Here is a 14,479-nt window from a genome sequence, read left to right on the forward strand (position 1 = left end):
AACTAAAGCAAACCATCATAGAGCAATGAATGATTGAAGTTGATGACTCAGTTTGTCCGTGTTACTACAGAAAAAAGTCAGTTGATGCATGGAGCACTCCTTCAGAGAACAATTTAAACTGGTGAGAAAATGAAGGCACTCACAGGATGAACAAGGATAGCAGTAAGTAATATATCAGCTTCAAACAGCATCTTAGCAGTCTTTATGCACTGTCAAATTTTAGTACAGGTATTGTAACAAGATCTTCTCATACAAACAAATAATCTTCTCATCATATCAGTTAACAGCCACATCAATTAACCTGAAAGGGACACTTCTGCAGTAGGCTGCTTGGATTTCCAATTCTGTAATCGTCAATTTGACAATTTTACTTCATAATGTCACTTATCCAGACAGAAGACTGTGCTTGTTGTTGCAAACTTCATTTCTAAATTCTGAAAATCTCCCAAGTTTGATCAGTAGAAAAAACAAGCCAACGTTTGTATGGCCACCAGATTATGAGACAAGCCCTGCACTGGCACAGTCTCTGTTGGCTGACGGCATAATACAATATCAAGCACCGCCACAAGTGACCAATAATTTAATATAGCTATTACACCTACTGCAATGGTCTCCCAACATCAAACTGTTTAACACTTCATAAAGACTGCACTAAATCAATGACAAAACTACCTAGCCATGTGCGTCAAGCACAACAGATCAGTGTCTATAATGTATACATACACACACACACACATTTATTAATTGGGTAAACCTACTGGACACAAATGTGCCTTTTCAGGGACGACCTGGGAGCACCATCTGATAAGGGGACTTGCTCAGAATCACACAGTAGGGACATATGGGTTAAAAGAATTAAACCCTGCATTATAGTCCTGACTACATGAAGCAGCTTGTGCCTTGACCCACTGTGCTAACTGCCAGGGTCATCATAAAGCACTTCTGATTTCATACGTAATACTTAACAGTACAACAGCTGGCAGAACTCTATGTACATTTCATACCACAATATGCATTAACTAGGATTTGGCACCCACAACTCCCATATGATGAATATCTGATCATCATCACCAGATATGTTGTCAGATGCACTGCAGAAAAGCCACCCCCCCCAAGATAATAAAGCAAGTGGAAAATAAATTATATGTATTTTATATATATATATATATATATATATATATATATATATACATATACACATATACATATATATATACATATACATATATATATATATATATATATATATATATATATATATATATATATATATATATATAAATAATTATCCATCAGAAACATGACACAAAAATGACAGCATTCCTGTACCTCTGCTCTGGTTGTGGCAGGTTGCGGGAAGGATATGAAGAGAAGACAAAATGGACAATACTGTAATGTCCTCTGCAGGTGATTCACAAGGTCTGCTGGCACAAGGATGTGTAATGGCCAGTAGATAACCAATAAGTGATCAGTGGGCTGCAATTTCATGCAAAAATGTTTTTAGACCTTTTTCTCCATCAACAGACCAGCAGCTCTACTTCCCCATCCACCAAACTGGTCCATTTGTTCCCCCTTCAGTCACTAGTGGCAAGAGTGAGGTTAACTTGGAAGAAAGCACCATAGTGTGGGCTGTTGGACTTTTATGTTCTAGCCCCTGATCCAATTCCAGGCTCAGGTTCTGGTCTTGGGACAACAGTGTTCTCACCTCCACAGCGACATGCCGATCTTGGGACCTGCTAACAACGGGCATGCAATGGAGCACTACGGGCCACGCTGCATTTCTGCAGAATATGTATGGTCTTCCCTCTATGACCCCCCCTCCCCACAACCTGGTGTGAAGTCTGCTGTGCTCTCTGGAACCATGGCAACACAGTGACTTCACTACTTCCCAACAAGGATTTCCATCCCTCCCCAAAGATAGGCAAGCAGGCACAGCATTCTCATTTCTCTCAATTAACAACGAATTGTGATTGCACCTGGATGAAGATAATAAACAGATAAGACAGCACTTCATGTCAGACAAGGTTCCCACAGCAAGTGTGACAGGGACTTGGACAACTGATCTTACAGTGCATCAGAGATACACGGCAACCCAAATGGTCATCACTTATGAATACATTACATGAAAAGGAGTAAATAACAGAATACAAAAAATGTTGCCACAAGATTCCCTGGACAGTTACATTACAGGTTGTGATGCTGCCAGCCCAGCTAGCTGGAATTTTGCTAATAATTCTATGTCATTTGTGAATATTGCTATGATTTATACAGAACTGTGTGTTAGGTACTGAGCATCAAGAATGTAACCACAGTGTACCCTAATAAAAAAAGAACAATGTATATAACTATTACCTGTGCAAATGTATGTTTTAATAACAGAAGCTGGAACATACAGGGTTAACTTGTAAGGCTTCAAGAAAATAGGTTGAAATCAGAATGTTTTACGATTGTGTTATCTCAGTTTCAGTGCAGCAAGCAGACAAAATGTCTAGAGCTTGAGGTTTTCCTATTTTCCTGAAACGGAAATAATTACTAGGTTTCAGATGTAAAAGTGTTTTGTTTTATGACTTCCAGTTATAAGCAAACATCTGAGAGATACGTATTTTTCACAGAGAAATGTTATATTTTGTTATGTTTCCATTAGCCTGGGAACTGAAGTCAGGTGACAGAGTGATGTCATCAGAGCTAACCCAGCAATAATGTTGATAGCGGACCGCAGTTCCACTGTGGCAACCCCTAACCGGGAAAAGCCGAAAGAAGAAGAACATTAATTTAAGAAGTCTCTCAGAGAATGACTTTGCATTTTGCATTTGTCTTTGGCTATCACAACATCCATTCATCATCATTTGCATTTGTCTTGCTAATAGTAAGTAACTAGGGTACAGTGATGTCTCTTACATACAGATGGGAATATAGTAAATATTAGTTTGGATGTTTTCTGAACTTATTTGAGACTGTCCTGCAATGTTGTTTTAAAATATTTCCTGTGATTCGGAGCTCTGTAGTTACTGTGTTGTTTAAGTATGTCTTCTTTTTTATTATTTATTATTAAAAATATTTAAACCTTTTAATTGTGACTAGTTTGTTTAGAGATAAAGCTCTTAGTGTACTTGCACATGTATTTGGTGACCCTGTACAGGCCACTCCAAAATAGCCTTGAAAGTCTTGGTCACACTTAACATTTGCATAATAGTAACATTACAAAGACACCCCTTTGGTAAGGGCCTTATAGTAGCTGATAAGTAAGGGTGGCTGGTGGCAGCTGGTACTACCTTATACTCTGGGCAGATGGCGGACCGCTAGTAAACCTGTGCCAGTCTTTCCCAGGTGTGCGTGCGTGTGTTTGTATATCAATCAAATCTCAAAGTGTGTGTGTGTGCGCGTGTGTGTGTGTCAGCTATTTGGGCAGGGACATGAAGCACTGGTTGGACAGAGGGGGTGCTGGATGTCTTAGCTTGGCCACTCGGCTGAGATCTTAATCTTACAGTTTTACCAGTGGGGAGTCTTACTGGGGATCTGGAGAAAGAGGGAGAAACCAGGCCCAGACTAACTGTGAGCTCTGTGTGCTCTTAAAGGAAACTGTACTTTTACTGTCTATGTACTTGTCATCCTCCCAACGTGTACATCCCTCACTGGTGCTAGTGGTGAGGATGGAGGCTCCTTAATTACCGGGCCAATGCAGGGGCATCACATAGGTGATCATGGTTTGGACCCCTGTTCTATGTGGCTCTTACCAGTTTGTGTGAGAAACAAAAGACAGTAAACAAGACATACAGATGCAAGCCTAACACACCACACACGCTCATGTACAAATGCACATGTACTTACACACACACAATGTACCTTATATTTTACTTCAATTAAAAGTAAAACATTTACCTGATTGCACAATATCTTCCTCTTCTGGAAGGAAGCGTGCTTTGATCACATGTTGGGGGGCATCATCTCCGTTATCCATGTAGACATTAGACCACTTGACTGCCATATCCATCCCAGGTGGGGGAGCTTTCTTTTCCTCCTGAGCAACATAACTCTCAGGAGGTGGTACTGCATTGGTCTTCCATACTTTAAATTCCTTCGGAGCCTGTTAAGGTAAGTATACATCATTTATGAGAAGTAAAATTAAACAAACCTCTCTACTTGTATGTAATTTTTCACCACAGAGATTTTACAGATAAGTGATTCACTAACAAAAAAAGTGAGCCAACAGCAGGCTTTAATAATTAGACAGAAAACTGCATTCGTGACAAAAAGCTCAATTTCTGACATTCTTTTTAATCACTACCAACTGCACTTGTTCCTCTATACACTTTATAAAAATATAGCATGGCACATCCCCCTGGTTAACATGCACGGTTAGCTATGTGCTGCCTTACATTTTATACCAAAAACATATTTCTCTCCTTACAAAATGGCTCTTACAATGAGACATGTAAGTGAATATTCTTCTCACTGTGAAAGACACTTCAGTATTATTCAACTTCTTCAGTATTCACTACATTGCGTATGCATGAAATCTCACAAATTTTATTGGTGGGGGAGGGGGGTGCCTGGTTCTTGTATCACATGGCTGTTTAAACTTTAATGGTCCATGGAAAACCATGAAAAAAACTCCACAGTGAGGTACTTAGTTCCCTTGTAATTTGTCTCTCCCTCTAAGACCATACATTCTTGTCTCTGAAAAGACAGCAGTATTGTCAGAGTTGAGAAAGCACCTTAGAAGAAATGAAATGTGACATTTCTGGAGAGCAGATGGAATGAAATTGAAAAGACTATTTTTATTTCTTAAAAATTCAGTAGAACTATTTCAGCTGAAAGAACATGCTCACTCACTGTTCATAAAAAAGGTAGATTAAGAACACATGCCTGACTGTGCCACTGAAAAAAATGGAAATATTACAGGTTCATAGGTGATTACTAGGCTAATGGCACAACAGACTTTACAAGTTTAGCAAATGATACCCAGGATATGACAACATTATATCTTCACTATGGAATACAATCCCAGTCCAGGCTAGGCAGAGTCCCTCATTGACTCTCTTCAAGAGGAATCTTGATGAGTGGATGGGAGATCATAGGTTTACCCCGGGTATCACTTCTGTGTCACTGTTAGACAGAGGCACAGTATACTAACCTTGAAAAAGGGCATAGCAAAATTAATTTAAAATGGGTGGCGAAAGCCAATCATACTCTGGCTAGGCTTATAAATGCCCTAGGGCAGATAGCCTACTGTGAACCTATGAACCTATGATTCCTTATATATGGGATCAGGTAGTATCAGGGTAGTGGGTTTTTGGGAGTCCTGAGTTATCTGACAGATTGCCTCTGCCCATAAGGGACATGGGCAGTACCCCAAGAGTGATGACTGATCCCCATTTAGCCAAATTCTTTTTGAAGAGTGTGAGGGATGGACTTGTTTTATTTTTATTTATTTATTTTATTTATTTATTTGCAGTTGTTTTACCAGGATAGTCCACTGGGCCAAGATGAACCCATTTTGAATGGAGTCCTGGGGAGGAAAGCTCCAATAACAAAGTACAATAGGTTTTACATTAGATTACAATACTTACAATGATGTAGCTTAGAGCATGACATTGCAAGCAGTATAGCTCCAGAAACAAGGTTACAAAAGGTTTTAGGTTAGATTACATTATTTACAATTGATACAGCTTAGAGCATAATGTTACAAGTAGTATAGACTGGTGATGAATGTTACAGAAGATACATACTAGAAAAGAAAACATTTCAATATAAATACAGAGAGCCATTAACTCTTAGGAAGCTTGAATATATTTTTTGTAAATAGTTCAGTTAGTACGAGCAGAGAATGTAAGAGTTAGGAGAGGCAGTAAAAGGAAGTTACCAGAAAGGAGGGAAAAAGTGAGGGTAAAAAGTAATTTCCAGTGTATATCATGACGGATGGATGCAGGAGCATTCCCACTGGGATAGTAGATATGAAGGATGGGTGCAGGAGCATTCCCACTGGGACAGTAGATGAGAGTGAAGAGATTTTTTTGAATATAAAGTGGTTAGAGATGGTACGAATGGATGGTGGTAGAGTTTTCCAGAGACGTGCTAGACCACAGAATAGGAGATTTTTCCCTGAGGGACGAGTTGGTTTGTGCAATTCTATTAGGTTTTGGTTGTTAGATCTTAGTACTCTGTTGGGTAGATGCATTTTAAAGGCAGAGGAAAGGGATGGGCACAGTAAGTGGTTGAAAATGAGCTTATGTGCAAGAGTCAGTTGGGTATAGGTGAGATGATTGGATAGTTCTAGCCATTTTAGTTTGTGTAGAGAAAAACAGTGGTGGCTAGATGACTTGTGGCTAGTAGCGAATCTGGCGATTTTGTTGTTGAGCGAGGACTTGCACCTGATCTACAAGACATTCTATGATCTTTATGAAGATGGAAAGTTTATTCCACAGATGACATGAATCCCTCTCTCCAGCAAGTTCTGTTACAATCACAAAAGGTTCAGGTCCATGTAATGCGTAATTCCTTGTATAATTTTTCTTGCAAATATGTACCATTTTCATCAGGGCCGGATCAGAGAATGTCTTGTAGGTCAGGTGTAAGTCCTCGCTCAACAAACAATATGAGACAGAGTAAAGAAATAGGGCCTTTAGTTGGTCTGCATAAAACATGTGTCTTACGCTTTGTACTTTTTTAGTGCGATTCCTCTGTGGTGCTCCAACTGGTGTAAGTGCCTGGTTAGGTACATGCAGAAAGGATCATTATATTTGATTATGGGCCTGATGAGGGCCGAGTAAAATGGCACTGACTTCCTTTGATCTTGATGTCATGCCTTTGCTTACAAGTCGAGCCACACAGAAGGATTTCATCACTACCATAGCTACCTGGTGGTTAAAGTTAAGGTTACTATTTGTCTATCTATGTTCCTGGGTCCCTCACCAATGGATCTCCTTTTAGGGGTGTATTATCAATATTATAACTTTCAAGGATATCTGATTTACAAAAGGGTAGGATTACGCATTTTTTATCGTTTAGATCAGTCCATGGTTTTGGCACCAGTTGTTTGCCATTTTTCGGCATGTTTGTAGGATGTCAACATCATTTGGGGATTCAGTGATTGCTCCCAGCTTACAGTCGTCGGTGAACTCTGTGAGCCAGAGGCCCTCAACATTGGCCTTCAATTCAGAGAAGTATATACCACACAGGAGGGGTCCCCAACACTCGAGTCCTGTGGGGCACTGTGACTAACAGGCTTCTTATCACAAGTGGATTCATCTATCTGAACAACATATGTCCTGTCAGTGAGCCAGTTGGCTATCCATTGACGATATATTCCAGGACAAAAAACAAGAACCAATACAAAACAAAACCAATCCAGTGAATCTCCAGAACGTACACTGTTAAAGCAACAAACTTATATTGTAAAAATAAAAAAGATTAAGCGCTTTCTTCAGAGTGTAACACAGGACTTCATCAGAATCTAACCACATACACAAAAAGCATTTAAATGTGATTCCAATCTAGTCACTATACTAAAATGAGTTATCAAATTAATCACTCAAACCTTAAAGGTACATTCAAAGACCCATAAATGTAGTATGACAACATACAGATCATATGGTTTTGTATATAAATAGCTGTTCTTTTCACTATTACAATATGCGATTTAAAATTTGGAAATTTTACAATGAGTTGTCAAAAGGTTATGTTTATATGCAAACAAATAAAAATTAAATACCTAGTGTTAAATACTATATTTCATAAGATCCAAGTTTTAACAAACTAGTGATACTTTAATGGTCATTCAACCCAAATGGGTATAAAGCCTCCAACTTGAGTTGCCATTTAAGTTCTTTAGCTTCTAAAATGTCACTCCAAGGACCCCCCCCCCTCTTGGATTTCAATCCACCCTGTCAATACCAAAGAATACAAATTCGTGCCTAGCATGTTGCACAATAGGTTTGGCCAAAGAATTAGTGTTTCTAGAATGTCTGATGTCTAACTGATGCTCATAAATTCGTTCCTTAATATGTCTCGAGGTTTTTCACACATAGTAACTGGTACAAAACTTACATATAGCAATGTAAACAATACCCTTAGTATTACAGTGGAAAGATGGGCGGAGGGTTCTACCATTAACTAAAAATAAGTTCCCTTCCTTGATATGAGGACACTGGGAACATCCTCCACATGTATACGTCCCAGTTCTCCTACAATTTAAACCTGACTGTTCAAGATGGTCTTTAATGACTTTCCCTTTCTGAAATACAACCTTAGGTTCACTACCAATACATTTAGCCACCCCCTCAAAACACGAGAAAATGTTCCAGTTCTTCCTCAATACTTTAACTATGTTGGCATGATCAGTACTATATGCTGTAACAAATGCATGCAAAAATGTACTATTCTCATCCCTTCCTGTAGGGATATGGCCACAGAAGAGTGCCCCTTCATCCTCCAAGATGGGTCTATAAAAGCCAGTCCCTTTTGTTGGAAACCTCTGTAAAAATGTTGGAAATTAGGGATTCAGGATAACCACGCTTAATAATCAATTTTTTCAAATTTTCACCTTTGTGAAAAAATAGTCCCTCCTCAGACACCAATCGTGCCAGTCTAACATACTGGCCCTTAGTAAGGCCTCTCTTTTTATGATATGGGTGGCTACTACCATTCCATACCACTTTCTCAAAAAGTCCCAAGAGTCTTTACAAACAGTAGCACAATCATCTAAGCATTTCTTCAGTTAATATCAATGTATTTTGCTAGAGGGTGAATTTTAACCTTAGAGGCATTTACAAATAGGGCGAAGGGGGGGGGGGGTCCATCAAGTCTTTGTGTATTTTCAGAAGTCTGAAAATAGTTAGAATAGTAGGAAACTCACAAGACAAAAATTATACTCCTCAAAAGAAATAGCACCTTGATCCAACATGTCTTTAACAAGATAATCAATATGCACATAAGATAAGTTTACTAAACTGACTGAGGCTTCCTCATACATGCTATCATCAAACAACATCATATTCATTCTATTGCAATAATCTACCTTTGTCATGACAACCCCCCCCCCCCGGTCAAGTTCCATAACTCCTAAAGTTTTATCTAAACATAATGCTTTAAGTGAATTCCATTCTGCAAGTGTGAGGTTGTGTTTAGTGTTCGAACAGGCACTCCCTAATAATTTTCCTGAACTCAAACTCACATACTTTCTCAAAAATGATAAGAGGTAGTTGCAATGGTGGATTAAATAAACTTTTAAGGGTAATCTCACTAGTAACATTCTGCCTGTTACTGTTTTTAAACAATAAACACAAGTTAAGCTTTCTCAAATACAGTTTAAAATTCATTAACACATTCTAAAAATTCGCTCGACCAGACAGTACAGAGTTAAACCCTTTACTTAGTAATGTGGCATGTTCGCAACTAAAATCTTGTTCTGTGTAATTCTACAGCTTAAAGTCACCTTCAGCATTGGCGATAACACTCGGTCCATCCATTGGCACATCCTCATCAGCCAGACAGCTGGAAAAAGCAAAATTTGTATCCAGTTCTATTTCCGTCGCCATTGTGGATTGTAGTTGGTAGATCCTCTCCACTGGTTCCGATAGTTCTGTTGTTGCTGGTTCATATAGTTCTGTTGTTGCTGGTTCATATTTCAGTTCCTCAGGCGCTCCCAACACCTCAATGGAGCCTGTTCTAAAGGGGCATCCTGTCCAAGTGACTCCGATTGAGCCTGTACATTCACATTTTAATTGTCCAGAGTACGACCAATGTTACGTGGAGATCTTGGGCAAAGGATAGGCATGCTTTCTACTATAATCAAGCCTCATTCCATTTTTTTAAGCTTCCGGTTCCTGACATCATGTGAGACCATCAGCTTTCTCAAATATTTTCTTATATTTGTCACCAATATGTGAAAAAAGCAAGTCATTTTTGATATTTTTCTCAAAGTATAATGATTTCGCTTCGTAAAGAGTCAAGCTCTTTATTGTTGTGTTGGACCAAAATCCACATTAAATCACATCCCTGTTTATCAAAAAAAATTGAGCAGTTCATAATATTGAGGAGAATTTGGAACCAACAGTTAGGAAATTTTGGGACTTGTTTGTTCTTAATACATTCACCAAAATAACTCATTCTCAATAAGAGTTTCCTATATTTTATAATTTTTTTATTTCAAATTGTTCCATAGACTTATTGAAAGCCAGATTGTTGTTGTTGTTCACAGTGCTCAAGTAAGAGAGAACATTATTTAACTAGGCAGTTATAGACAAAGGCAAGTTGGTATTACTTTGTGTGCCCCTGTTACGTTCAAAAGATCCAGTACTTTGTCATCAAAGAACTGCTGTAAAACAGGTGGAGTGTTCAATATACAGTTGCCCTCAGGGATGTTGTTTTTACTGGTCTCCAACCATATAATTCTATCTGAAAGTTGAGAAACGTGCTGCAAAAGGTTTATAGGTTAGTACTAAGCTAACTGCCCTTGCGAGCCATTTTAAGCCTAGCCAATTATCCCCTGTGAGACTCAAACCCTGCACCTTGTGTTTGTAAGGCAAACACCTTAACCATTAGGCCACCCTCCCAACCCTTTCTCAAAAAGTTGTTGTACCAGCTGAGTTAAAAGTCCAATCTCCGAGGCAGCTCCTCCAGGTTGCTCAGGCGGTGGGGTCCAACAACATCCGCACAAATTGGAAAGAGATGAAGATGGCATATTCCAGGACAAAACCCAAGAACCAATACAAAACAAAACCAATCATCAGAATCTACCCAAATAACAAGTAAAAAGCATTTAAATGTGATTCCAATATAGTCACGACACTAAAATGAGTTAAAGTAAACACTCAAACCTTAAAGGTACATTCAAACAAAGACCCATAAATTTAGTAAAACAACATACAGATCATATGGTTTTGTATATAAATAGCTGTTCTTTTCACTATTACAATAAATGTAACATTTGAAATTTAAAAATGAGTTGAGACGGATTTAAAATTTTGAAATTTCACAATGAGATTATGTCAAAAGGTTATGTTTATGCACAAATAAAAATTAAATACCTATTGTTAAATACTATACTTCATAAAAGCTGTTGCTTTAACGGTATAAGTTCTGGAGATTCACTGGATTGATTTTGTTTTGTATTCATTGACGATGTAGGGGTTTATACCCATTTCAGTAAATTTATCTATGATCCCCAAGTGGGGGATTGTATCAAAAGCTTTGGCCAGGTCTAGATAAGTGGTGAGTACCATTTTACCCTCACCCATGGCCCTGGTGACTTTCTCGAAGTAGTCCACCAGACTGAGGAGGCAAGACTTCCTTTTGACAAAGTCAAATTAGGTCTGGTCCAGAGTTTGGAGAGTTCTGTGCCATTTCTGATCAGGTCCATGATTAATTGAAGATTTGCAGAGTAAGCAATAACAGAGTAGTGCCTTTCTAAATAAATGGAAATAAGGCCCTACAGTAGAGGGATGGTTATTTTAAGGATCAAGTTCAAAGGGGCAAAATTGAATTAGTATTCTGTTTTCACCCTTTTGAACAGTACAGTGTGACATGACAATGCTACAGGGTGCCAATATGTTTAAAACATGTTCCTTTTAACTAAAAAATAAGCTTTTAAAACACCTGTATATTTTCTGCAACATTTTGCATTTGTTTTCAGCATGGTACATCCATGGATTGCCATCATTCGGGGTGCCCTAAGTAAGGCATTTAGAAAAATGTGCTTAGCATCCACTGTTGTTCTCACTGAGAGCATCAAAGAAACAATTTCACTACTCATTTTTTAATGTAATTGCTTATCTTCAGAATTAAAATGTTATACCTGAATAAACGTGCAGACTATATTCACTCCTTTCAACTGTATTTGTACAACTGTAGGTTTTGCAGAAAGGCACTTTTGCTTCTTGGCTCCTTCATATAGCTAGTGCTGCTTTTTTTGTTTGTTTTAAAATGAATCCTCAGTTCTGAATTCTGCATTCTGAGTGGCGATTACCAATATTATTTTCGTCATGTCCCTATATCTCATATCTCTTACTAATGTTTCCACACATGGTGAACTGTATTTACTTCTTAAATACAGAAAAGCGGCATCAAAATGCGGCACATGATGATGCTAATTTCAGAAGCAGGAAGCGGTGCGTGCATCATTCTGAGGCATACGACTAGAGTTTAAAACTTATTTTTTTAGAAACAAACAAAAGTGCATGAAAATCAATATAGGAAATGTAATGCGAGTTTTACCATGATATTATTTATTGTGTATTTATTTATTTAAGTTTGATGACCGGGGAAGTCCACTGAGCCATAAAGAACTTGTTTTCAGTGGAGGCCAGAGGAGAAAAACTCCAAATATTGCAAGTTACATATTACATGTTACGGGTGGGGAGGGTGGCCTAATGGTTAAGGTGTTTGCCTTACAAACACAAGGTGCAGGGTTTGATTCTCACAAGGGATAATTGGCTAGTACTAACCTATGAACCTATAAAAGAACAACAAAGATTTATACAGAACAATTGAAACACTTACAGAAATATAATACATTATGTAATAAGCTTTTAGTGAGTTTAACATTCAAACAGAAGGTTACTAGCCCTTTTGGAGGTTGGGTAAACTGAACATTTGTAAAAAAAGACATCTCTGTCAAATAAGCTCTTTGTAAGTAAACATTAAACAAGTAGCTACTAGACCTTTGCAGGTTAGGTGGACCATTTTGCATGGAGAGAGTACAAGAAAATTGGATTATGGAAAGTGTAGTACATTAGATAGCAGAGAAAAATCGGTCCCTGGTAGGGCGAGAATGTTTTACGTTGAGATGAAGCAATAGAATTGGTAAATGGTAATGATTTTAGTGCAGGGTAGAAAGAGATTGGGTGGAGAGGGGTTTATGTTGGAGCGTGACATGGGCATTCCCATTTGGCTGATAGATGAGAGAATAGCTGAGATTTGAAACTGGTATGGTTTGGAAGGTGGTGAAGGTGGGGGGTGGGGAGTTCCACTTCTTGGCTAAAGAGTAGGACAGTAGAAGGTTGCCAGGAGATTGTGTTGGTTTGTGGACCTGAAGGAGATTTTGGTTTGTGGATCCGAGTTGGCAGTTGGGTATATAGGGTTTTAAGGATATAGTGAGAGATGGGCAGTTTGTAGGTTTAAAGATGAGTGTGTGGGCAATGGTGAGTTGTAGGAAACTGAGGTAGTTGGGGGGGTTCAAGCCAATTGAGGGTGAGGAGGGAGTGGCAGTGGTGGGATGAGTTTTTTGAATTGGTTGCAAATTTGCAGATCTTGTGGTAGCAGGATTCAAGTTTAGATTGTAAGTAGAGGTGGAGATTTGTGAACAGAGGGGCACCATACATCAGGGATGGGAGGAGGAAAGTGGATGCCAGGGTTTGACGGGTAGAGAGGCTGAGGAAGCAGTTGTGTCTGTAGCTGAGACCTATCTTTTTGTTTTGATTGCAGAGTGGATTTGGGCATCACATTTTAGTTCATCAATGATGATGCTGAGAAGCTTGGTGGTAGGAACAATTTCAAGGGGTGGTGCTGTTCTGGCTCTGTATGGTGAATGAGGTTTTATCAATAATAAGTGTTTTTTGGTAGGGGAAAAGATCATTAACTTGGTTTTATTTGCATTTAGAGCTAAGTGGTTGGACTGCATCCAGGTTTCGGTTGTGGAGAAAGCTAATTGGGCTTTTGCAAGGAGCTCAGACGTTGAGAAGGTTGAGGAGATGATAGTAGAGCCGTATGCATATTGGATGATATATGACTCTAGGATGGAGTGGTGGAAGTTGTTAATAAACAGGTTAAAAAGCAGGGGGCTAAGAACAGAACCTTGAGGGATGCCTGTAGGTGTAGGGAGGAAGGGGAAGGTTGACGTTTTCCATTGGACAGCTTGCTGGCGGTTAGATAGGTAGCTGGAAAACCAGGCTATGGTGGAGGGAAAGAGATGTAGGGTGGAAAGCTGGGATATCAGTAGGGTGTGGGAGATGGTGTCAAAGGCTTTTGATAAATCTAGGAATAGCGTAGATACAAATTTGCCTGAGTCTCATTCAATGTTGATGGTTTCCAGAAAGGAAAGAAGGGCAGTTGTGGTGGAGTGGCCAGGGTGGAATCCGTGTTGGGTACGGCAGAGGAGATTGTTTTGGGTTAGGTGTGTCATTAGTTGTACTTGGATGGTTTTCTCTAGAATTTTAGAAAGAGGGGAAAGGATGGCAATAGGCCTGAAGTTGGTATCAGTATTCTTGCCACCTTTGTGTAGGGGGATGATGTAGGCATGGCACCAGATGGAAAGGACGTACGATTCTTGTATGGATCTACTTATAGGAATAGAGATGGGATAGGCGATGCTGTCTGCAGACAGTTTGAGGAAGGTAGGTGAAGATTGTCAGGTGCACTGCAACAGGGTTTGAGTAGGATTCTTTTATATTGCTTGTGAAAATGGGAGTAAGGCAGAAGGGTGTAGGGGGGGTAGCTGATTGGAGTGGAGGTTGTGGTGGGAGAGGCAGGGGTGGGAAGGAGT

The 14,479-nt window shown here is 39.1% G+C and overlaps 1 protein-coding gene across 1 annotated transcript in view; it reads right to left on the reverse strand.

Moving 5' to 3' along the window:
• Positions 1 to 14,479, reverse strand: part of CCHR10.PART0H1orf52 (chromosome chr10.part0 C1orf52 homolog) — a 170,716-nt gene that overhangs the window by 123,863 nt on the left and 32,374 nt on the right. Inside the window, exon 2 of the mRNA XM_044086036.1 lies at positions 3,880 to 4,084. Within this exon, the coding sequence (XP_043941971.1) occupies positions 3,880 to 4,084 (205 nt within the window). The remainder of the gene's footprint in view (positions 1 to 3,879; positions 4,085 to 14,479) is intronic.

This window comes from Protopterus annectens, chromosome 10.part0 (assembly GCF_019279795.1).
Source record: "Protopterus annectens isolate FY-2018-M chromosome 10.part0, PAN1.0, whole genome shotgun sequence".
Classification (NCBI taxonomy): Eukaryota; Metazoa; Chordata; order Ceratodontiformes; family Protopteridae; genus Protopterus; species Protopterus annectens.